General features: G+C 42.6%; 1 protein-coding gene across 1 annotated transcript in view; it reads right to left on the bottom strand.

The window, feature by feature from the left end:
• Nucleotides 1–2,061: 2,061 nt before the first annotated feature.
• Nucleotides 2,062–23,767, bottom strand: part of LOC103136608 (uncharacterized) — a 160,044-nt gene continuing 138,338 nt past the window's right edge. The window contains exons 3-4 of the mRNA XM_016670392.1: nt 10,888–11,085; nt 2,062–2,522 (exon numbers count right to left, since the gene is read on the bottom strand). Coding sequence (XP_016525878.1) covers nt 2,305–2,522; nt 10,888–11,085 — 416 coding nt within the window. The 3' untranslated portion in view covers nt 2,062–2,304. The remainder of the gene's footprint in view (nt 2,523–10,887; nt 11,086–23,767) is intronic.

The following is a 23,767-nucleotide window of genomic DNA, read 5'->3' as shown; positions in this document are numbered from 1 at the left end:
ATATTGAGGTTTTATGGTATCATGACACGAACACAAAGATTGAAGCTTGTGATTAAAATGTTAAGTTATTGATGGAACTCTTTAAGTTTCCACGTAGTTTTATTTGTCATTTTTTTTAACAGCCTCCTTCCTCTTATCTGCAAGTGTGATAAAGAAAACTGTGTCGAGGAGGTTTGCTCTGGCTGATATCGATTTCAAGGCTTCTTTAAGGTCTGGCATGCGGGTTCTGAGTAACTCGGATATTCTTCTACTAAGGAATATAAAAACAAAAAAGATGTGCTGCAGATTAATTTTTAGAGGCATTAGTTTTAAATTCACCAGAAAAGGTAAACAGATTTTCCACATTTTTGCATCAAAGCATTTATTCCTGACCCTATCAAATGTTTTCAATGTGCCTGATCAGTCAGATACCAGTTTCTGATAAGAGATAAGAAAAATATATAACTGCCTTCTTCAGACAGCTTAAGNCACATATGTGCATACGCTTAGGAAACATAAGCGGTGCACACACTAAGGCAGTGGTTCCCAAAATTTTTCTCCTGGGCCCCCCCCAGTGGTTTCCAAACATTTTCTGGGCCCCCTCTATGGATTACAAATAGCTGTCTGGTTGAACGACGTTTGTGAGGGGTGGGGAAGAGGATTCTTAGAGACTCCATGACTCTAAGAATGAGCGGGGTGGGGGAAATTGACTTCTTTTAGGGGCAGAATGAATGTACGTAGCTGGACATAGACAACAACATCAGTATCTACAGGCTACTTGTTAAGCTTAAGGTTCTGTATTGATATTAGCTAGTCATCTTTTAGCTAACATTACCTGCATCCAACAGCTTTACTCAACTCAGTCAGTTCGTTTGGGGGAAAAACTGTGAAAAGTTCTTTGCGTTTTGCTGGTTTGCTGCCGTGATTCTAACACACCTGCTTAGCTCTGCACAGCAGCAGCAGGTCTCCTTCACTGCCGCACAGGTCTAAACCCAGCGCGAGCGTCGTAGCGCTCATGTTGAGTTTAGCGCTCATGTGGTAACTTGCTCGGAAAAACAAGTTACCACATGTTAACAACGGATTAAACAGTTTGAACTGCTGATAAATGTGACAGAGGACACAGATATGGGAAGTGTGGAAGCCTCTACTCTATCAAATTGACATAGGAATAACAGAGAGTTGGCCATTCTAAGGTAAAAACCGACCGCATACAGCGTTCATGTTTTTTTTTTTGTTTTTTTTTAATCCATCCAGACGGCTTCCTGCGCCCCCCCCTGCAATGGCACGGTGCACTCCCCCCCCAGGGGGCGCGCCCCACAGTTTGGGAACCTCTGCACTAAGGTATGGTGGGAGCTTTTGATGATATATTTTTTCCTACTGCTATGTGAAGCTGCTTTGTTACAAGAATGGCAAATATTATGAATTTTTTTTTCCCCGAGGACAGCTTCATTTATCCGGCCTCTCCTTGCACTGGCTGACCCTTGAACTGCAGACGGGTCATTTTGACAAAGCTGTGGTTGCAGATTGTGAGGTTCGGTGGGGGTATTCAGAGGAGAGGACAATGGCCCAAACAACACCGCACATTGCTGTTAACTGACCTCTTTGCCCAACGCTAACTGTCCCTCTTCTGTCTGTCCCCAGGGAATCATCCAAATGTCTCAGAGAATTTCCGCATGTTGTTGAGTGCTGTTCATGACCGTGCACTTGGCCTTAACCATTAGCCCCGAGCTGAGATAAGAAGCCTTAAAGTGCAGCCATAATCCATAATCCACTTCTTATCAAAGCAAGCAGCTCTCCCACTTTCTCTCTTCCACGACGCAACTTAAGAGTGTGCGTCGGGTTGATGGGGCTGAGGATCCTTTTGACTGCTGAGGGTTATGTTGGAGGACTACCAGTCTTAACCCCAAGATCAGGGAGAGACTGATCCGAGGACGGACTGGGAGTGGGCACAGAGAGGCACAGATGTTGGCTGCCATTATTGCCGTCACCTCGCTGTCCCAGTGGCAGCTGCCATTGTTTAATGCATGGAGCCAGTGAGTTGGTGGAGCTACACTCGTAGACCTGCCAGCTATGTCACAGACACATATGTCAAGTATATACTGACACATCATGAGCTGCATGCTGCAAGAAAATCCACTGAAGCCTGAAAAGTCCATCTGGTGTGCATAGATTGTGCTTGAAGGCAAGATGAACAATGAGAAGATTTGAACACAACAGTAAGAATCAGGGGAAAAAAAAGGCATTTGAAGCAAGCTACAGCAACTAAATATGGGGGTTGGGGGGGGACATATACACTCAATGTCAGCGTGAAAGGCTTTTTAAATGTTAATTTACCTGCCGGCCCTCGTTCCTCCACAGGCCGTTGCTTGTTTTTGTAGGAGCTATGGTGACTACGGGCGGAGTGTTTGGCACACTGTGACCTGCTGGGGGAACCAGCACAGGTCCTGGACCAAGAGGACCTCTCTTGGGTGTACTGACTGGAGAGCTGTGGTTGGTGGCCGGAGAGGAGACTGGAGACGACTCACTGCTGATGGAGGATGCAGCTGAAGAAAAATAAACACAAAACAAAAAAGTCAGAAAAATATCACCTGCTGAGAAGGGTTTTTTTCTAAGAAGAAAAACAAGGGGGAAAAAAAGCCAGATGTAACACTTGAAACAAGTTGCACCCTGACATGAAATTTATCATAAACAAATCCATATGACATATTTAGTTCGAACTTTATATGACAGACAGACACAGCGGGATGAATAATTATGAAGAGGAAGGAAATTGATGCATAGCTTTAAATTGTTTTTAAAAATATAAATGTGCGTATCATTTACGTGTGATATGCGTATGCATTCAGCCTCAATGACTCAATACTATTCACCAGGCCAGTTTCAGATCTGCCTCCTACCCACCTTTCACCGCAGTTGCAGCAGGAAGTCATTTGGGGAACATCTGTACCAGCTTTGCACATTTACAGCCAGACATGTTTACTCTTCTTTCCAAAATAACTCAGGGTGACTCAGATTGGCTGGAGAATGTATAAGTAGAAATTTTCAAGTCTTGAAAATTTTCAAGTCTCAAATTTTCAAATCCCATAAATTCTCAATGGGATTTTGGTTCTGATTTCACTAGTTTAACACATGAATATGCTTTGATCCAAATTCTTCCATTGCAGCTCTAGTTGTATGTCTACTGTTTAGCTGGATGATCATTTTCACCCCAGAGGCAAATATTTTGAAGCCTCTTAACTGTTTTTTCTTTTAATTGTCATCAAATGTCCCATCAACTCTCAACTGCTTCCTTTTCTCTGCTGAAGAACAGCATCCACCGATGTTACGATCACCCCGTTTTATTATTTGAATGTCGACCAAAAAGTTAAACTTTGGTCTCATTTGACCAGAGCATCTTCTTCTATACTGTGTGCCCTACATAATTTATGACAAACTTTGTACGAGACTATAGCTTTTGTTCAACAATGTCTTTTTCTTTAAAGTCTGCCATAAAGTGCACAACTAACACTTGTCCTGTCAAGAGATTCTCCCATCAGAACAGTGGATCTCTGGAAATCCTCCAGACACCCTGGGCCTCTTGGTTGCTGTTCTGATTAATGCTATCCTTGCCCAGCCTTGAAGAGTTAGCAGTTACACAATATTCTTTCTATTTCTGCATGATGGATTGAACTGTTGGATGTTCGAAACTTGGGATACTGTTTTGTAACCAAAACCTGCCTTTAACTTTATCACAACTTAACCCAATGATGTTAGTTCAGAAATGTTCTCTAGCAAACCTCTGAGGCCTTCATAGAATGACTGTATTTATACAGAGGCAAAATTAAACACAGACTAACTGTTTACTAATTAAATAACATCTAAAGGTAGTTGGAACACATATGCAGGTCAAAAAGTTCAAATGTTTTATCTTAAAAAATGTTGAAAAGCATGTATCCCTTGTCTTTCACTTCACAATTATGAGATCGTTTGTGTGCGACGTAAAACCTAATTTTAAATGCAATATTTTGCTTGCAAATTGACCAAATCTGACTAAAGTTAAGGGATATTCTTTTGCAAGGGATGCTATATTCTTTTCAAGTTGGATGGGCATGTTTGATTCAGTTTAATTGATCAAGATCTGCAGGACATAAAACTATGAGAAGACACTGTATGGATGTCAACACCAATACTGTATTTATATGCTGTGCTTACAGGCACATATGTGCCCCCCATCTCCTTCCCTCCATACATACACATGCACAGCAGGTGGTGAAAAGCTAGTCCAATGAGCTCCTCTGCTGTGAAGTAGCTGTGCCACATTAACAAAGCCCTCCAGGGAAACCCTGTAGCGCGAGGTCACGGACTGGTCACATGCCTCACTTTCTGCACATCTCGCTTTCTCTCTCTCTGGCTACAAAACCTCCAATATGATGTCCCCATGTTCACATGCCTTTGTTTAGACTTTCATCTTCCTAACCATAACAACCTTAACCTCCGCCCCGGTAGCCTTCTGTTGCTCCCAACAACATCCTCTTTCTACTGTTCCTTCTATCTTCCTTTATTGATGTTCCCGTCTTCCCGCTTTTTTTTTTTTTTTTTACTGATAAGCTGTCTTTGTTCTTCTTCTACAAGCCTCTCTCCCCCTTCTTATGACAGCACAGTGTGCTGTATATCACCAACTCTCAGAGGAAGTACAGCATTACACAGTCAAACTGGGTCACAACCCTCTCGGTGGGACGGCGCTGCCGAAAGGACAATGAGAGATGAGAGCTTTGGCGCGCAGGTATCACGTTTTTGTGCAACAGTGTGCTTATTTTAAATTTGTAAGGAGCAGAAACCCCGGGTCGGTTTCTGGTCTGCCTTCTATCCAAATGTCTTCTCTGCTTTGGTTTCCATGGTAACATAACCATAACAACAGACGTCGTCATTTCACGGTAGGTGCCGTGAAGACGTGGGGGGAGAATTTTACTATTGAAGGGATCAATGATAGCATCGAGGTGATTTCTAACTTCAAAAAAATAAAATAAAATAAAAAAAAAAATCTATGTGTGAGTGGTGGAGCGGCAGGACTGGCAGGGGACAGCATGAAAAAAGACGTGTGATGAAGAGACGGTAGTGACATGTGTGGAGAGACATGAAAATGAAAAATGATGGGAGATGGGGAGTGATTAGTTTAAAAAAAAAAGGTGAAAGGTAAGAGACGGGAGAGAGAGACCAGAGAGGAAAGCAGAGATAAGGGGTGCAGATGTGTGAGTGGTGGATGAGGTTGGGATGGGGGCAGTCATATCTTGTCTGCACAATAGCAATTAGTGGCCTAATCCTCCCCCCCTCCCCACCTCACCTCAGAGAGCCATTACTCTCCCCTACAAGACTAGGCCAATCAATAGCAGCCCACTCAGCCTGGGGAACAGAGCTACACTTAATACAGCTCTAGTGTCACAGCCTATTCAGTCATCACACACACATGCACACTCGCAACATGCATACACAAGGATGGGGAAGCAAATAAAGCCAGAGATGGGGGAGCTGGAGAGAGGTGGAGAGGTGGTGGGGGGTGATCACTGTGATACTCTACTGCTAAGCAACAGAGCAGCACTACATCTACCCCCACCGCCGCCTGATGCCCCCCTCCATCTCCTTGTCCTCTTCATCGTGGAGGCAGTACAGACCAAAGAAGAGGCAGGGCAGACTAAATAATTGAGAGCAGGAAAGGGAGCAGGTAAGGGAAGGGTGGAAATAAAAGAGGCAAGAGCCTTCAACCAACAGCTTCATTCTCTTCTTGCAGCTTGGAGAATCTGCGTACACTTCAAAGCGTCCTTCCTCAATGGGCAGACGCATTATACACTGAGAGGAAAAACACAAACACACCAACAGCGATTATTCTTTTATCGTTTCCACCTCCTCCTTTTGAACAGCACCCCTACACACCACCTCTTCATACCCCCTACTTCATTTCCCTTCTGTTCAGACACGGAGCTTGCCAACCAGACGAAGATCTGTCAGCCTTAAAGCTCAATTAAAAAAAAAAATATGTATATGCAATAAATTACTATTCATTGAGATTTTTGTTAAACTGGTTCCATTACAGCATTAATTTGCAGACAGAGCCTTACCAAAAGGATCCACACATCTTGAACTGTCACATTTTGTCACTTAACAGCCAGAAGTGTAATTTTATTGGCGTTTAATATACTTGTGAACCACGTTGATGTGAAAGGATGAGAACAAATGGTTTAAAGATTACTTTACAGATAAAGATCACAAATATAATCACATATGTGTTCAGTTCCCTGATTTAATGCAGTCTGAAATCTAAATTTTGCTCCAATTAGTGCTGCAAGGGTCTCTACCAGTACTGTAGATCTAGAGACTGAAATTATTGCTCATTTTACTTAGCAAAACAGCTCAAGTTCAGTCAGATGGATGTTATCTACTGGTCTACCAATTCCAGCTTTTCTATTTCTGCTAAAAAGAAGCATCACCGAAGTATGTTGATACCTTTTCCACTTTATTTTTTAACAGTGCACAAAGTTATCTTTCTACTCATCCCTAGTGGCCAGATTTGTGGAATCCATCTTTAATAGTTGTCCAGTCAACATATTCTGTCTGAGCCATGGATCTCTGCAGAGTGTCCTTCCAGAGTCTATACTGTTCCTCTGAATAATTCTCTCCTTTTCCACCTAGCTTATGCTATATTCATATTTTCTGTATGTGTTAAGGGTGAGATATTATTCTTGACCAACTGTGGTCCTCTGTGTTTATCTTATGTTTCTGATAGCCAACAAAAAAAACCTGTCAGGACTTCACTTATCAGCTCTATTTATACCAAGATAAAATTATAGAAAGGTCCACAGATCAGAATTTCATTTGCAAAAGACGTTTAGTGTTTAAAATAAAAGTCCAATAAATACATTAATGCTTGTGATTTATGTATAAAATATGAAAAAGTGAAGATTTTGTAAGTTTCTTTCTTTCTTCAACCTTCTGCTTCCATCCTTCCACACACTTCTCATCACTCCTCAAGTCTTTGCCATCCTCTTAAGATTTCCTTGTGGACCATTATCAGCCCTCCTCTTCCCAGTGCCTCTCCCTCTCATCGCGCTACCACGTGATAGGCAAAAATCCTGCACGCAAGACATGTGACTGACATCAGCATGGTCTCATCACTGCCATATGCTCCTCCCCTTCTATCTATAGAGGGAAGATGGCCACACATGCTGGGCCTGCAGGGAGCTGGAAGAGGAGGAATGGAGCAAAGGCTTTCATCCCTAGAGTCTAAAACGGGCTCATCAGCTCTCAACCTGCACTTCATTAACGGGACTGTCACTTCCTTGATACGGAGGGGTGCATGTTGTGTGATGATGGGGTCTGGAGGGGGGTTACAGGGAGAGAAGAAGGGACAGAGCAGTAAGAGACGGAAGGAAAAAGGAACAAAAGAGATAAAAGGAGAATCCTGTCTCAGTACCTAGCTCTATATGATTAATGTGAAGCTCCTTTCTCCATCGTCTCCTCTATTACCAGACCCCATTCTCTCCGAGAGCCTCCTCACTTGATTGCTCAAGCTGATCCACATGCACACACACACACACAATCAGGGAGCAGAAGCAATAAACAAACCAAGCAATCTGTGGTCAGACGCAGCGGCCAAGTGTCCCTGCACAGCCAATACATTTTACATTAACCAGTGACCCTGTACAAAAAAAAAAGAAAAAAAAAGCTGCCCGGAGTCTTCAGTGGGTCCTTTCATTCACACACACCGACTCTCCTGTCCCTCGATAGGATCTAAAGAGAAACACACAAAAAGGGCTTTAATGTTGCCCAACCCCTCCCAACCCGCGGCTGCCACCACCATCACCTCTGTCGAAACAGCCGGGCAGGCGTACGTCTCATCATGCCAAGAAGTGGCTGCTTGCCTCCACCCCCTCCGCCAACACACCCTCCTCACACTCACCTCCACACTCCTCCCTCCCAGCATGCATTACAACAACATCAGCACTTAATTAAACAGTCCATTTCACACCTGGTGTGCATAGCAGTGCCCAGCCAGCCCTGCATCCATATGCCACCCCAACCAGCACAAGCCTCAACACGTGCACTCGTAACACACACAAACACACGCAAACGCTGCACACACCTGCTACTACAGTCTTGGACATGCACTGACAACACAACACAAAGCCTGTAATCTGCATCACTGAGTTGGGGGGGGAGGGGAGAGCATGCATACACACACACACACACACACACACACAAGTACACGCACACACATGAAGACAGTATGTGTGTTGCTGTGCCAGTGAGAGAAGGGAAGACGGTACAAGATGGCGGGTGGAAAAAGGAGCAGCAATACATAGTGGCTTCTGCTGACTGCACAAACTGTACATCCAGATAAATAATGCCTCATTTGTGATCCTACTCATGAGAAGGGTGCATAGAAAGACAGAGGGAAGGTAAAGGAAAAGAGCTGGTTTGTGAGTGTTTCAGGGACAGTAACAGCCTGAAGGGTTTCTGCCTTTGAGACACACACACACACACACACACACACACACACACTGAGCACAGCAAGGCAGTGCAAGCTCCAGGCAGGCTCCAGATGGAGAGGTCAGCGACACACTGCCCCACTGTCCCAGCATGCTCTGAGCTCCCAGAAACAAGGGAAGCCTCTGGCCACACACATGCACTCTAACACACACACGCACAGACACACACACGCTTTATAACCGACACTTCTGGTTTTCACAAATCTACTAATTACTTCCTAATCCTTTTATCTAGCCAGTTCGGTTCATTCCATCTACCCTGAATACCTTTATTCCCCCTCGCTTCATTTTCTCTCCAGCTGTAAAACTCTTTCCGTGTTTGTGTGTCTCTAAGCAGAGAGCGGAGAAGAAACAACCGAGATGATTAAACCCAGATCGGCTTAATTAATCAGATATCAGGAGGTCTGCTTTTCTGAGGCAGCGTGCTGGCTGCGTCTGCGCGGATTTGCTTACACATGTGAGCGTACGCTGGATGAGAGTGTCCTTTATGCTGCTCCGATACTCATTATCCATCACCTCCCCTCTTCAACACAGCTCTCAAAACACAGAGCTATTCATTATGCTTGCCTCAGACAAGTGACGATGTATGCGACTGTGTGCGTGTGCGTGTGCGTGTACGCACGTGTGTGTGGGGGTGTGTATATAAACAGCAGCCATGCTCCGGGTCTTAAATCAGTTCAGTGGCTGGTCGCTGCGATACCAGTGCTCAAACTAAGCTAATTCCTTAAAGCCTTAGAACGTGAGTCATGACATCTCTCATACATATATTGCCCCTGAAAGCAAACACCACAGGGTGGGAAAGAGAAGAGGAGGCTGAGTCAAAAGGTAATGAAAGGATAGCAGGCTGCAGCATGCAAAGAAATCACAAAGCTTATACCATTGCAAAGACAACTGTTTATACATGTGGGGGTGTTTGGGTGTGTGTTAGCTATAAATACAGACTGTAGACAGAAAAATGACTTGAGCTCAGGAGCCATATGACTCTCTGCCCACCCTGGAAACACAAAGCATCCTACACAGGCAGTTGCACCTTGCTGTATGCCCGACAGCTGACTCACTGACACCTCACTACCTACTCCAACCAGGCTGTGTAGTCCTCAGAGATAACAAAGGCAATGTGCTTTTAGTAAAAATGAGCTACATCTGCTCCTGATTCAACAAAGGGAAAAAGGCAGCTCTTTCTTCAGTCAATTTTGAATTACCAATAGCACTGTGCACACCTCACATAGTGTAAAACAAAATATTAAAGTCATTAGTACAAAAAACAGGGGCATGCAATAGAACTAAGATGGAACATTTTGAATGAAAAGAAATGGGTTCTTTATAAAAGTACAGCGCAAGACTGAATTTTCTAGGTGAATTTTTGTATTTGACATACAAGGCTAAAGCAGTGAGGACAGATAACGGACTGAAAGACAGAGAGGGAGGTAAGGAGAAGCTGGCTCTATGGAGCTAATAAATCTTCTTAGAGGTTCTGGGTCCCAGACCTCTGTGGGTTGGGGAGCAAAATGTCCAGGGACTTCAAACTGGGAGGGGTCCTTCTGATTTAGGAGCGGCAACAAAGTCAGGAATGATGGTGTAGCACAGCTTATTTAGTGCCAAGGCAAATGGAGCAAAGATTTTCCTTTTCAGAAGGCACCTAAAATATTTCCACAATTCTTTGAATGATGAACTGCTCAGACGTTTTCTGGCCGATTGTAATTTCTTATTACAATCACAGACTTTTCAGAAGATGTAGTGGTTTTAAATCCAACTCAATATCCAATGTTTCTGCATCCCTAAAATGCATAATATGGTTCCAACTGTTCAAAGGCACATTGTTAATGGTTTATAGCCTGATACTGGAGAGAGTTCTTAGTTTTGATGGACTTCCTCCAAGCGGTGCCTAAGGGTATGGCCAGAACTTTCTCTGGAATCTTTTTAAAAATGACATTAAGCTGCAAGAACGGGATGACGGAAAAATTTGGTTTCATCAGCAACTTTTTCAAAACCTTTAATCTCAATGCTTTGTCTGATAGGTGAATCCAAAAGGGATGCATGGAAATCTCATCTATACCTAGTGTTTCCTATTTATAGAACTATTAGATGGGAAATTTGCCTTTTTCTGACAAACTGTCTCTTATGACAATGAACTGAAGAGTCAAGAGACACAGTGACAAGTGCATCCAAGTGTATGGACTCGCGCACAGCAAATTAAATGGGTCAGTTGGAGTGGCTCCTCATCATACCACGTATCTCCAAGGACAACATCAAATTTAATAAAGAAAGGATACCATATGATTCATATTAGCGGTACATTCTCAATAAAGGAAATCTTTTTTTTTTCCTGAAATAACTTCAAACATCCAAGGCAGGAATGGACTGCAGTCGCACCAGGTTTCAGCTTTACCTCGAGGTTCTTCTGCCTGTTTTGCCAGTTTACGGAGGGCTGCGGCGAATCCAGAGTGGGATGACTGGGCAGCTGGGCTTCCATTTGCTACGATGGAGCCGTTCAGAGGTGACGGGGTGAGGGGGCTGACCGTCGCCGTTGTACGGGTCGCCGTTGAGATCATTCCTAATGATGGTGACTTTGGCTCATGGCTCATGCCTAAAAATGCAGACAGAAAGAAAGGAGGGCGGGAAGTATTAATTATGTGCACAACTAAACAATAATAATAATATTTTTTAAAAATCAATAACTTTCTTTCTCAAGTTAAACAAAAGCTACTTCGCAGACAAAAATAGCTTCCATGGAAATTAATATTAGAGGAATAATACAGATAAACATGAGCGAGAAGTGAAAGGCATTTGGCTGTTTCCTTCGCTACAGAGCCAGGCAAGGCAGATTGTGATGGTGGGTGTCTGTGACAGCTGGAGAGGATGGGGATTCAGGGTCGTACGTCCTACGGTCAGAGGTGGAAGGTTAGAAGGGCATGTCGCTCTTCTTTTGCTTAGAAAGAAAACCCTCAGTAGTATGCACGCATGGCCGCCAGAGGCCTGCTGTCACAGTTTGCGCTATCGAGCATGCTCCATGCCAACCTGACTTTCTCTCTCGCAGCCGTAAATGTGAGAAAATTCACACCCAGTAGCAGTGGATCTCCACAACAAAAATTATTTAGGAAAAAAGTCTGAGTAGAAATATTGAGGTTTTATGGTATCATGACACGAACACAAAGATTGAAGCTTGTGATTAAAATGTTAAGTTATTGATGGAACTCTTTAAGTTTCCACGTAGTTTTATTTGTCATTTTTTTTAACAGCCTCCTTCCTCTTATCTGCAAGTGTGATAAAGAAAACTGTGTCGAGGAGGCTTGCTCTGGCTGATATCGATTTCAAGGCTTCTTTAAGGTCTGGCATGCGGGTTCTGAGTAACTCGGATATTCTTTTACTAAGGAATATAAAAACAAAAAAGATGTGCTGCAGATTAATTTTTAGAGGCATTAGTTTTAAATTCACCAGAAAAGGTAAACAGATTTTCCACATTTTTGCATCAAAGCATTTATTCCTGACCCTATCAAATGTTTTCAATGTGCCTGATCAGTCAGATACCAGTTTCTGATAAGAGATAAGAAAAATATATAACTGCCTTCTTCAGACAGCTTAAGTAGAATACGCAGCAACAGGTGGGGGAAGGGGATATCGATAAACACCAAGAGGAAATTCCTGGGCACTTTCTCTTACATCTCATTAAAACTACAGTAATGGTATAATGGAGAATACCTTCCAGTATAATAACACTGTAACTTTTTAAAAGGTCTGTAGGGAAACTGATCCAACGTGTGCATATAAAAGACAAATATTTAAAAACAAATTCAAGAAATTAAACGATGTATTCAAATTTTTTTAAATTATTTAATTATTTTGAACTTGTCAAAAGAAAAAATGTTAGTAAATCTGAAAAAAGACCAAGTTTTACAGAAGACAGAGGGTTGTGACAGTGTCAGCAGAGCTATCCCTTCTCTTCCTGTACATATATGCTGTGTGTCAGTGTGTGTGTCTTTGTAAAATGAACCATGCTGAAAGCCTCTCTGTCAGTGGAATCCCTAAATGCCAGAGCGGAGCCTGATAGCCCTACGTGCTCAGGCAAAACAAGCGCACACACACACAAATAGGGGTGGCTCAGAGGACAATGTAAGTTCAGACAAGATCAGGTTGAGCAAGCCAGAAGTATTATCAAATCACATATACTGGGAATCACTCAAGAACCCCCCCACCCCCCAAAAAAAGTGGTGAATCATCATTCACCAGCAACATTCATAAGAGAATAAAAAGTGGGCTGCAGGTTTATCAACAGCACAATTCGATTAGTAGGAGTTATATCTGGGTTTACCCCGGGGGTTGAGAGGGCTATAAAAAGATCAGGTTCCCTCCTGAGAAGAGAGCAGAAGCTCAGCACCTTGCGAGTTTTTGGACACACACTCACACACACACACACAGTAGCAAGTCAGGAATGAGATGGTAAGTAGCGTTCCCAACACCTCTTGAGTTGTCCTGCTCGTAACCTCCCAGTTACCCAGTGCACTCTGAATGAACCCAGCAAACAATTAATAATGGAATCAACAATGACTACTGTCTGCAGAGCAAACACAGCAGCGCTGAGTCCAACCTTGGTTTGTCAAGACAATGCACTTCAGGCTCCTTTCTCTTGCAAAAGAATCTGTCTGAAAAAGCCGAATACGGAAGTAGGAGAAATTTACCCTCAACTTTCTGTGACTCTAACCAGCCACAGAGTAATAAACCACACACACGAAGCCGCAGCACCGACAGGCAAATGAGGGTAAGAGCGAGAGAGAGATGACACAGACAAGAGCTTGATAATTGTACACATCTAGAGGTCTGGCAGCGGTTCACGAATCCCCCCGTGAGATCAAAAAGCGGATGGCGTGAGCGTCTTACTGCACAAAGAAGTGGAGCCGCCTGGATCCCCCACGGCTGCATCTTCACGTCGAGCCCATCCCAGCGCACGCCGGCAGACACCAACAGGACACACACCATCTTCCTGCACTCCTCTTTCTATCTCCTCTCAGCCATCCACCCGCACCCTCCCTGCCAGCCTGCCTTCCTGCCTCTCGCAGACTGTTTAAAAAGCTTATCTAACAAAGCAACACACTACACAGCTTGCCTATCTCTCCCCTCCCTGTTCAAGCTCTCTCCCCAAGTGAGAAAACAGAAATTCTTAGGCAAGCAGCTGCTGCGATGTCACATGACCTCATCCCTTCGCCCCCGCCCTCCTTCCCTCACTCCTCCTCCTCCTCCCCTCTCAACCTATAATTCCTCAGCCAGTTGTAGATAACAGACACAGGCATGCTTGCCCTGCCACGGCAGAGTGGAGGAGGGGGAGGGGAGTAAAGTCAGGGGAGGGCGCTCGGTCGGTCACTACATGTGACCCCATTGCCAGGGAGAGTCTCAAACAGAACGGGTGTTGGTGTGCATAGACGTGTATGGGTGGGAGCCAGTAGGTTACTTACACATGTGAACCACCCCGCATGGAGTAACAAGAAAAAAAAAAAAAAAAAAAGATGACATGTCTTGACCTGTGTCAAGCCTGACTGCTTGGGAAAGAAAACCTTTTGTAATAAAGCATTCATCTCTTAAAACAACCCAACTCCACCTGGAAATAGCCAAGAAATTATTTATCTCCAATTTAACACTACCCTCAAACCAGGAAGCTGTGTCAAAAATGTGGACCGGCTATCGAACGACACACAACAAAAGATACTGATACGATTCCACACCAGCCCCCTCCGTCCCGATAACAACTGCTTGTGAGTGTTTGTGAGGTGGAGGGCTCAGGAAAAAGGGTGAAAGCGTAGCTTAGACTTCCCCTTCATGGGTCCTGCTGTTATTGCAGGGGTGAGAATGAGTTGTTTCTTTAGTCATTTCCTCCTTCCGTCACTTTGCTGCTTTCCTCAGAAGGGTGATAGAGCATGTGACTGACAGACAGAGACACCCAGACCAGGGTTACGCTGCAGACACTTTAAAATACACCATCGTGCCTCACACCTTTACACCCTAATCTTAAAGAATCCTGATGGTTTGGGAGGATAGTGTCTGATTAGTTCTTGTTTAGCTGATAAAGGCCTTCATTTACAGAGCATTGTCAATGTGTAAATCAAAAACAACATGATTTAAGTGATTTTAATTAAAAGAGAAAAGCAATTTTTCCTGCTTCTTTAAAATTTTTGGTTCCAATTTTGAGGCATCAAAATTATAAAATAAATATCTAAAATGTATTATCTTTCTCAAATGCTTGCAGGTGTTTGTAGGTCAGAATGATACACCTTTCTGCTATTCTGCTCATCATAACTATCTAATTCTAGATGGTTAATAAGTTCCAGCCATCATTCTGCTGCTGATCTGACATGCAGCTCTAATGTTGGGACGAGGAGATTCTTCAATGCCTCACACACACGAGGACAGATCCAGAAATGCCAACACTTCGTCTGGCATGTCATTACAAAGACTTTAACATCTATAGTTGTAGATATAGATTCATATAGATATGAATGTTATAATGTAACAGTTATGGGATAAAATAACTTTTTAAAGCAAAGGTACACCAGTGACTGCATAGTGCTATCATAGCTTTTGCTTGTACTTGATTAGTCTCTTACTGGTTTCCTTATTTATTTTTTCTGTCAACTTTTGACTGAGAATATTACTACACGCGTGAATAATGGTCCAATAAATCAAGCAATAGCAAACCTTTCATCATCTCTCTTTCAAAAGTGGAAAAGCGAGCAACATTCAAGCTAAAGCCGCCATTTCACTAGAACTAATGAGGAAATGTATGATATGATGCAGCCTATGGTGAGAAATCTCTGAGGAATTTCCATATAAGTGAGCAAGCATTTAGGTTTCAGCGTCACAGGATTTATCTGTTCTTCAAGCATCCAGCAGATGGCATTGTGTTACAGTTAATCAGGCAGCTACACAGCATATGTCACAGACCTCAGAGCTACTGATACACAAAAGGAAAAACAGATTAAAAATGATACTGTTGGGGATTTTGCAAGGGACAAAGGCCAAATCCAATACCACGGCTAAAATCCTAATGCAAAGCTCACATAAATACGATATTTTAGATCTGAAGCCAAATGAAATAATCATTTCCTGGCGACCTAAGGGTTAATCAGAGGTCTTCCTGATGCAATTAACTCTTTGGGTGCTGCTACGCCCTCAGGGAAAACAAAATAAGCCGTTGAAAGAAGAAGTTAGATTACAACAGACAGCGTGTAAACAGGATACACCCAAAAACGCAACACTTGGTTAATTTACACACAAACAATTTTGTGTTTCTACACATGAAGGACTCCATATCAACTTCCATTAGTCATAATCACGTGCTGAATACAAACACTTATTCTAACCATTACCAGTTTATTCCCAGCTCTAGCCTTAGCTACAACTCAATTGACATCACACCTCAAAACCCAACACCACATCAGGACCATGCTTTGGCCCTCATGAGTCCCATTGGTCTTCAGAAGGTTAATGAATTTACCAGAGAATGTTCTCAATAGGTAACATAAACAAGTACACACACACAATGGCAGATTGACTGGTAAATGGCATACAGTAAACACACAGTTTTAACACCCAGCTGGTAGAAAAGCCGATCGCTTACTCCCATTTTCAAACACACTGACAGACACACTATGTTCCACCCTTTTGTGGTTGGAATGCAGATTACCCTCCCTCTCTCTTACACACACACACACACACACACACACACACACACACACACACACGCACACACACACACACACACAAAGTAAATCCCCCTGGCTCCTGTGTGCCTTGGCCAGTAGAGAGATAATGCAATGGCAGCTCAAGCGGGTGGTTAATCTTTAACCAGGAAGGGATTTGCCTATCAGCTTGTTAAAACTAGCAGAGCAGTGCAGCTGGCCCATCAACTCGATCCAGTCACTAGGATGGCTTGACAAAGTCTAACGCTGCACGGACCAAAAGAGCACCACCTCTAGCTACTGTGTATTGATTGCACACACACAAGATAGATAAACCATTTTATAGAGGCTTAGAAAAGCACACTTTAGCTCCAATACTGAGGCGCTGCTTAGGAACAGAGCCAAGCCGGTGAGTGCCCTGCCCTCAAATGAGCAATAAAAATGTCTTGGCAATAAACTAGTTCGCGCATAGAATACTTCTGCAGCTTCGTTGCTTTGTTCCACACCTACGTCCCTGTAATTACTTTCCTCAAACACGAGACTTGATCACTGTTTTCTGATCATCCTTCCTGTAGTGTCAGAGCTGCAGTTGCCAGAATGAAAAAACAAAACAAAACAACAAAAAAAACCCACACAGTTGCTGCTGCTTCAAATGTTATCTGAAGCATTTCTTTTCTGCCTTAAGGTCTGTAAAAATACCTGCAGTCAATACAATAGCAAAGAGAAAACGTGTGAAGCAGTTTTTTTAATAGAGGTAGGAGCTAAAAATGGAGGAATTACAAGGTCATTCCTGTCAATACATTAAAGCAATACGAGCCTCTATTGGATTAACTAAAAAGCTAAAAAAAAAAAAGGGTCAACAAATGACGTAGTTTAAAAACACAAAAAAAGTAATGGGAGTATCTATGTTTTGAGGAAATACATGAATGGGAAACATTTTTTTTTTTTTTAGATTTTTTAATATTAGACTAAGAGTAGCAATTGTTCAGTTACGATCTTTGACCTGTTTGTGCCTTTCCAGACTAAACTGATTATTTGAGTAGCTTCAGGTAACATCCAACATGATGTGACGTAGCAAACACACAAACATCTCATGATTATGTTTTAGGTCACAGTTTCTTAGCATTAAAAAAAAAGGTGTCACTAAATGGAAAAGCATTTCTCATCCAGGAGCTGCAACTTCATGCTCTCTGCTGAAAGGAGTAAGTCACTCAGTCCCTGACTGCAGGAGGGATTTTACAGCCGGCCTGGTGAGAACATGTCAGCTGGGATGGCTGGCTGAGAATGTGCTGACAGGTGATTAAAAGGGCTGAGAAAAAGGTATTTAAGAAGTCCAGTGATCATCAAGGAGACTTCAGGCTTAACACAGAGAAATGAAACAAAATGAGGGCGTCTAAAAATAACCAGCCAAACAGAGATGTGGATGAAACCAACTGAGCAGAATGAGATGTAACACAGGCCAAAGTCACACCTACTATAACTGACTGAATAACCACAGGAAGCACAACTTTGTGGCTGACAAAAATCAACTACTTGGGTGTCAAACTGCTGATAACTGTCACTTGCGTACCAAAGCTGCAACCAAGAGTAAAACGAAGGTTTTCAAGTTGTGTGGACAAATATAAGTATTACTTTTTTTTGCTGATTGTTAAACAATAAGCCATTTGCTGCTTTCATTTTCTAGAAACTGAATTGATTAAATTTGCTCTTGAAGGTAATTTCTGAAATTAAATTAGCATCTTCATCTAAATGTCAAAATTTTACACTCGAGTACAGCTATCCAAATATTCCACCATGAATCATACATAGCTGTAGAACAGGTTCACTGCAAAGGACAAGGAAATAATCAAATGGCATTTTTTTTTGCGTTTAGCTCGGCTGGTTTTATCAAAGTAAATAAATAAAACGAAACTGTTAAGTGTGCACAAAGACTGATCAGCTCAAACAATGGCAATCAAACAATAAAGTAATCACTAGCAGGCCTACAAAGATGATGTTGAGTATGAATTTTACCCCAAAATACCAAATCTTGCATACCAACTGTACATTTTTGATGTTTGTGATCATCTCAGTCCTGAGCGCACGTAGAAATACAGACGTATCCTGGGGCACTGCAGGATAAACCTGCTCTGGTAGTTCCAGCTTTGTTTGACTTCTGAGATGAGATGTCAAAGCAATCCGCCCTCAGGCGCTATACAATGAATGCGTATCGGTGTGTGTGTGTGTGTGTGTGTGTGTGTGTGTTTGCACGGGAACGCACACCTTTCGAGTGCCATTTTTGTTACCTTCACACAAAAGACAAAACCCCTAATATCAGAGACATCCTGAAACAGACGCAACGTGGCTGCAAAGCGACGCCATCAAAGGAAGCAATTCCACTGGAGAATAAGGGGAAAAAGCAAAAGACAGACGAAGACGCCGAGAGAAAAGTGGTGCTGTGCTTGGAGGAGATCAATCGGGAAGACAAAAGAGTTTAACCACTTTCTGAACTGTCATTATACAGCGGGCCTCCATTATGGCACTCCGCTGGAGAACAAAGTGCACCACCTCCCGACTCGACCCTCCTCTCGCTGTCCTAAATGCAGGGACCCAAAAATATCTTTGCAATAACCAAAAGGAGCTGTCCTCCTTCCTTTTAGCTTGTGTGAATTCAACTGACAAGTTTGTGTGTTCGCGCGCGCAACACACAGTGTGCACAGCTTATTATTCATACCTCACCTCCCACTTCTTTTTTTTCTTCACCATCCCCCCCCACCCCACCCCACACCCACAACCTGCATGACAGCAGCTTGCAACAAAAACAGAGAATTCAAAAGACCAGTCGCCATCCATCTCCCTCTTCTCACCTTCTTCCTTTCAATCCTCCAGCACAAACACAAACAGCGGAGCTACAGAGGAACGGTGTGTCTTGAGGGCAGGCACGAGCTGAGGTGACTTTCTTCGCTCCCTCCCACCCTGCTTCTGCCTAACCCACCCCAACAGGGCCATTTCCTCTGTCTGTTAATTACATATCAGCTGTGGTACGGCTCGCCGGGGCTGTGGTTGTGTGCATGTGCGTGCATGTCATCTGGGGAGTGTGTAGTTGTGTTCTCTGAGACACCGGCGTGGGCGTATGACAGAACAGTCTGGTTACGCTTCACAACGCTGCTTAGAGAGTGTGAACCCACACATGAAGAGGCACACATTCAGCCACACAAACACACATAAGAGCCTCCTGTCTGTGTCCCTGGCTCTTTGTGGTCCTTTTCCCCCTGAAGTCAAGCTGCTGCCTGGATGGCTGTGCCTTTCACAGTCTCCTTCCGAGGGTGGGGGGGACAACAGGGCCACCACTCCCTGGAGGAGGGACTCATCTCTCACTTATCACCACGATCACCACCATATCCTGTTTAAACTCTCTTTTTTTTTCCATCAACCTCATCTGTTACAGAAGAAGAGAAAGGTGACAGTGTGATTGTTTTTTTTTTTTTTTCCAAAAGAAGAGGGAGAAATGACAGATGTTCCAGATCATGAACTCTACAAAGACCTGCCAAGGATCTTTGTGTGGTTTCTGCACCTGTGGTGTTCTTTGGTACACGTTACGCCACATAAACGTTAAACACACACACACACACCTAGCCACCCATACACAGGCCAGCTTTCATGTCGCACAGACCTGGCTGAATTGTACAAGTCTGCACTGCAAATCTCTCAGTGCCTGGGGACCCTACTGCATGTAACATATTTTGGTTGTTATCATCTTACAGCTCTCTCTCTCCTCCTCTCTTTGTCTCCCTCCACAGACCACCTCAGGAGATGAGCTGTGCTTCTGCTGCCTTCCCCTGCACACGTTCCTCACTTCAGCCCATCTCTCTGCTCTGTTCTCTCCTCCTCCCTGTGATATACTCGGTTAGGTTGTAGCTGCCTAATTAGCACTGCGAGTGCTCTGCATGGGCCCTGACTCCCAAGTGGCTCCACCAAACACACACACATACACACACGCATACGCACAGACACATACACTCACTTGACTTTCTGTTGATGGGTCCAGTTGTTGAGAGTTACCCTATTATAATCCTGTAATTGGTATAATCGGAGTGTGTTCCTGCACATACATGCATGTGCTTGTCCAGGAGTGCGGATGCCTGATGAGTGAATCGGTTTCATGTGGGCCCTTGACAGTACAATGACCACATATCTCTTAATTCTTCACAAAATAATTGTTATCTTGTTAAAGATGCCAAAGCATATGCCACAGGGCGGATTTATATTCTTATTTAGCACAGAAGCGTTATATGTTCAACTTTGTATTATGCCATGTTTGAAAGCCAAACATGATAGCATGTAGGCTACATTTGCCACAAAAACCTCATTGAACACTTGTCACATCCATGTAACTCCAGGTATGAAAGGTATTCTCATGACTTAAAGTAGAGCTGCAAAAATCATTGTTTCCCTTATTCTTTTTATATTAATATTTTCCCACCACCTTCTTCAAGCATTAACATCTGCCGAGTTGAAATCTGTACCAGGTGTGGGTATCAAAAGTAGTCAAAGCCTACCCAACTCATATCATTGGCATGCAAAGCATGACTGCATCTCTCTTGGAAAAACTCTCCCTGGAGACAATGGTATGCATAAGCTGGACACCTTTTGCATTTAGAACTTTGCTACATTAACCCCACAAGCCCAAATTATTATGAGAGATAATTCAAGCTCATCAGACAATGGGTGGGGCTGTGGTCATAAAGGGATAGAAATGCTCAGCAACAATCTTAAGGTGGGCTGTGGTGTTTTAAATGATGCTTGTCTGGACCTAAGGAACCACCACAACTCTGAATCATTGATATAAGGAGGCATGGAAGCATGCTTTCATGTTGTATATACCAAATTTTGACTGTACCAGCTGAATGTTACAGCAGATAAAGAGATCCATGAAACAGGGCAATGATTAAACACATTTGTCTTTTTCTCCACCTTTGATTAAATTGTTTGAACTTTAACTTTAGTTTCCAGTTCTAAGCTAAAGCACCTGATGTGGTTTGCTGCTGCTGTAGTCTGTCAGATTAAAGGTTTGATGTGTTGCTGTGCATTCAGGGACAGATGTAACACATGGCTATTTAACCCAACGTTTTTTTCCCCAAATATTTCAAATCAATCTGCCTCTTTGCCTCTGACCTCTGAAATCAACAAGGCATCCACACAACTGTCACTCACAACATATTTTCTCTTTTTCGGACCCATCTGTAAACTTGAGGTAGTTTTGCTGGAAAATCTCAGTTCAGCAGTTTCTGAAACAAAGATCGTCACATTTAAAGTCATTTAAATCCCTTTTACTCCCATTCTGATTCAGAGTTTGAACTGTACAACATCTAGACACTTTTATGGACTGATTTTCTGCCATATGTTTGGATGACTCACCTATTACGGTCAGTAATCGAAGAGGTATAGAGAATAAAGTGGTCGGTGAGTGTATAATAGCTTACCATATATTGCATCAAACCAGTCCTATGACAATCCTGTAATGATTTCAGTTTGATACATTGTACAGACTCACTCTAAATATAGGCAACCAAACTGATTACTATAAGATGATCTTTTCTACAAGGATCATCTTATCTTATTCTAAAATTTGCATCTTTACAACTAAAGATGTAAATTAGATTAATGCTCCATCAAGCCTGTTTGCTCTCTTATCTAACATTAAAAATTGACCCGCCTATGTTTGTGGCTATGTAAGTGCAAACCTTGTTAATCTCTCATCTCAGACCTGAGGTGCTCCTTTTTTCAACGGTTTGATTTAGAGATGCACCAATCAGGTTTCACCAGATGGTGTTTGAGATAATTCTTTTTTCAAGACTGTGACGTAAGGAAAAAAAAGGTGCTGTGGATTTTTGTTTTTTTTTTCCATTGAGTTTTGAATCTAACTCAAAACAGGAAATTACAGTAAAATTCCCATGTTACATGTCCAAGGATGTTTCCCTAACTTTTACTAGATTTTTACAAAACTAAAAGTGGAAAACCCAAAATTATGCTAATTGATGTGTTTATAGACTGAAAATTGTGGTAATTATTGCCATTACTTTACTGAATGTGATTTTTGCCCCTTGTATTTGACCAGGTGATCACCGATCTGAGACAATCAAAAGGCAAATGTCTGATCCCGACTTCCTGATTTTTAACTGGCTGGTCTCTAACAGAATTGGATAACACTAAAATCTGCTTTACGTTCACAGTAACATTGTAATTCTCCTTTCCGGGTGTAATATAAGTTGATTAAAAGAAATGACCATGTTTTTAAAAAAATTATCTTATTTAAATTACTTATCTACTGTTCACAGAGAGTATGTGAGAGCAAGATACAAATTACTCTTCAGTTACGATAGTTTATCTTTTCTTCAGGGTCAACTTAAACCCATTTCAAAAAGTAGTTGATATATTTTCCTACAGAATTTTTTGTTTTTCTTCTAAATTTTGAGTTGAGTTAATATGCATGTCCCTTTAAAATAAATAACGCCCACTCTTTAGGCAAAATATCACGTTTATAAAATTTTCCTTTAAAAAGATAAAAGGATGCCAAACATCCTTCTGTCAGAACACGACCTTACTGTACATTTCTTCTGCTTACTGAGTTATTGCACATCACGGCAGTCATTGGCAACGTACAGGGGAAACCCATATGGTTGATGTGAAACTGAGATAAGAGACGATGCATATGAGAGATGTGAAGCAAAGATATAAACAGACACACACAAAAAGAGCCCAAAACAGAGGCTCTTTAGTTATGCAAATATCAGCCACATGAAGCAAGTTTAGCTGGCAACTGCAGGCCCTCTGTCAGAGCATCGACACAGCTCTGTCCAGGAACTGATTAAAACACTTGGCCACAGAGGCCCGCTTCGTTTCTTCAGGCATATGACTGACCTTGCTCTCATACACAAGGAGGCAAGCTAACAAAACGACACAATATGACAGTCAGCTGATGTAGCAGATACCAGAGCTAGAGAGAAGCCGGGGAAACAGGAGAGACACACTGAGGAGACATTAAAGCAGAGACAGATAGAGGCCAAAAGAGAGATGATGATGTGATAGCAAAAGAAAAGGCGATTGTTGAAAAGTAGCCCCCTGGCACAATGCTGGGTTATAACAGAGTGTGAGACTGCAGGGCGCACAGAGACAATACTGATAAACACAAAGTATACGAGTCATGCTGAAATACACACACACGCATAAAACAATTGGTAATGAAAGAAGACACACTCTGTTAGAGCAATAGTCAAGTATGGTCAGTATTGACCGTGTGCATGATCCGCTTATCTGCTGCTCTCATGTTGCCCGTGTTGTGTTTGTTTGGCAAGCTCTTATCAGGTTCTGGGGTATGACAACGACAACAGCAAACATGAGCCACACAAACACACACAAAATCTAAAGTTATCCAAAGAGGGGTTCTTTGGCGTGGTTGTAGCAAGACTGAGTGGTGTGAAAGGAGGCATTTTACTTTTTCAGCTTCTCTTAGGAAATTTATAGCATTTATAACATTGCAGAAAACAGTTTTGGGCCCACTGCTGAGAACTATGCCTTGTTTTATAAAAGAAAACTCACTGGAGAAAAAGCTGCATGCCTCTG

The sequence above is a fragment of the Poecilia formosa genome, unplaced genomic scaffold (assembly GCF_000485575.1).
Source record: "Poecilia formosa unplaced genomic scaffold, Poecilia_formosa-5.1.2 Scaffold33, whole genome shotgun sequence".
Lineage (NCBI taxonomy): Eukaryota > Metazoa > Chordata > Actinopteri > Cyprinodontiformes > Poeciliidae > Poecilia > Poecilia formosa.
This window is presented reverse-complemented; position numbering and strand designations above follow the sequence as displayed.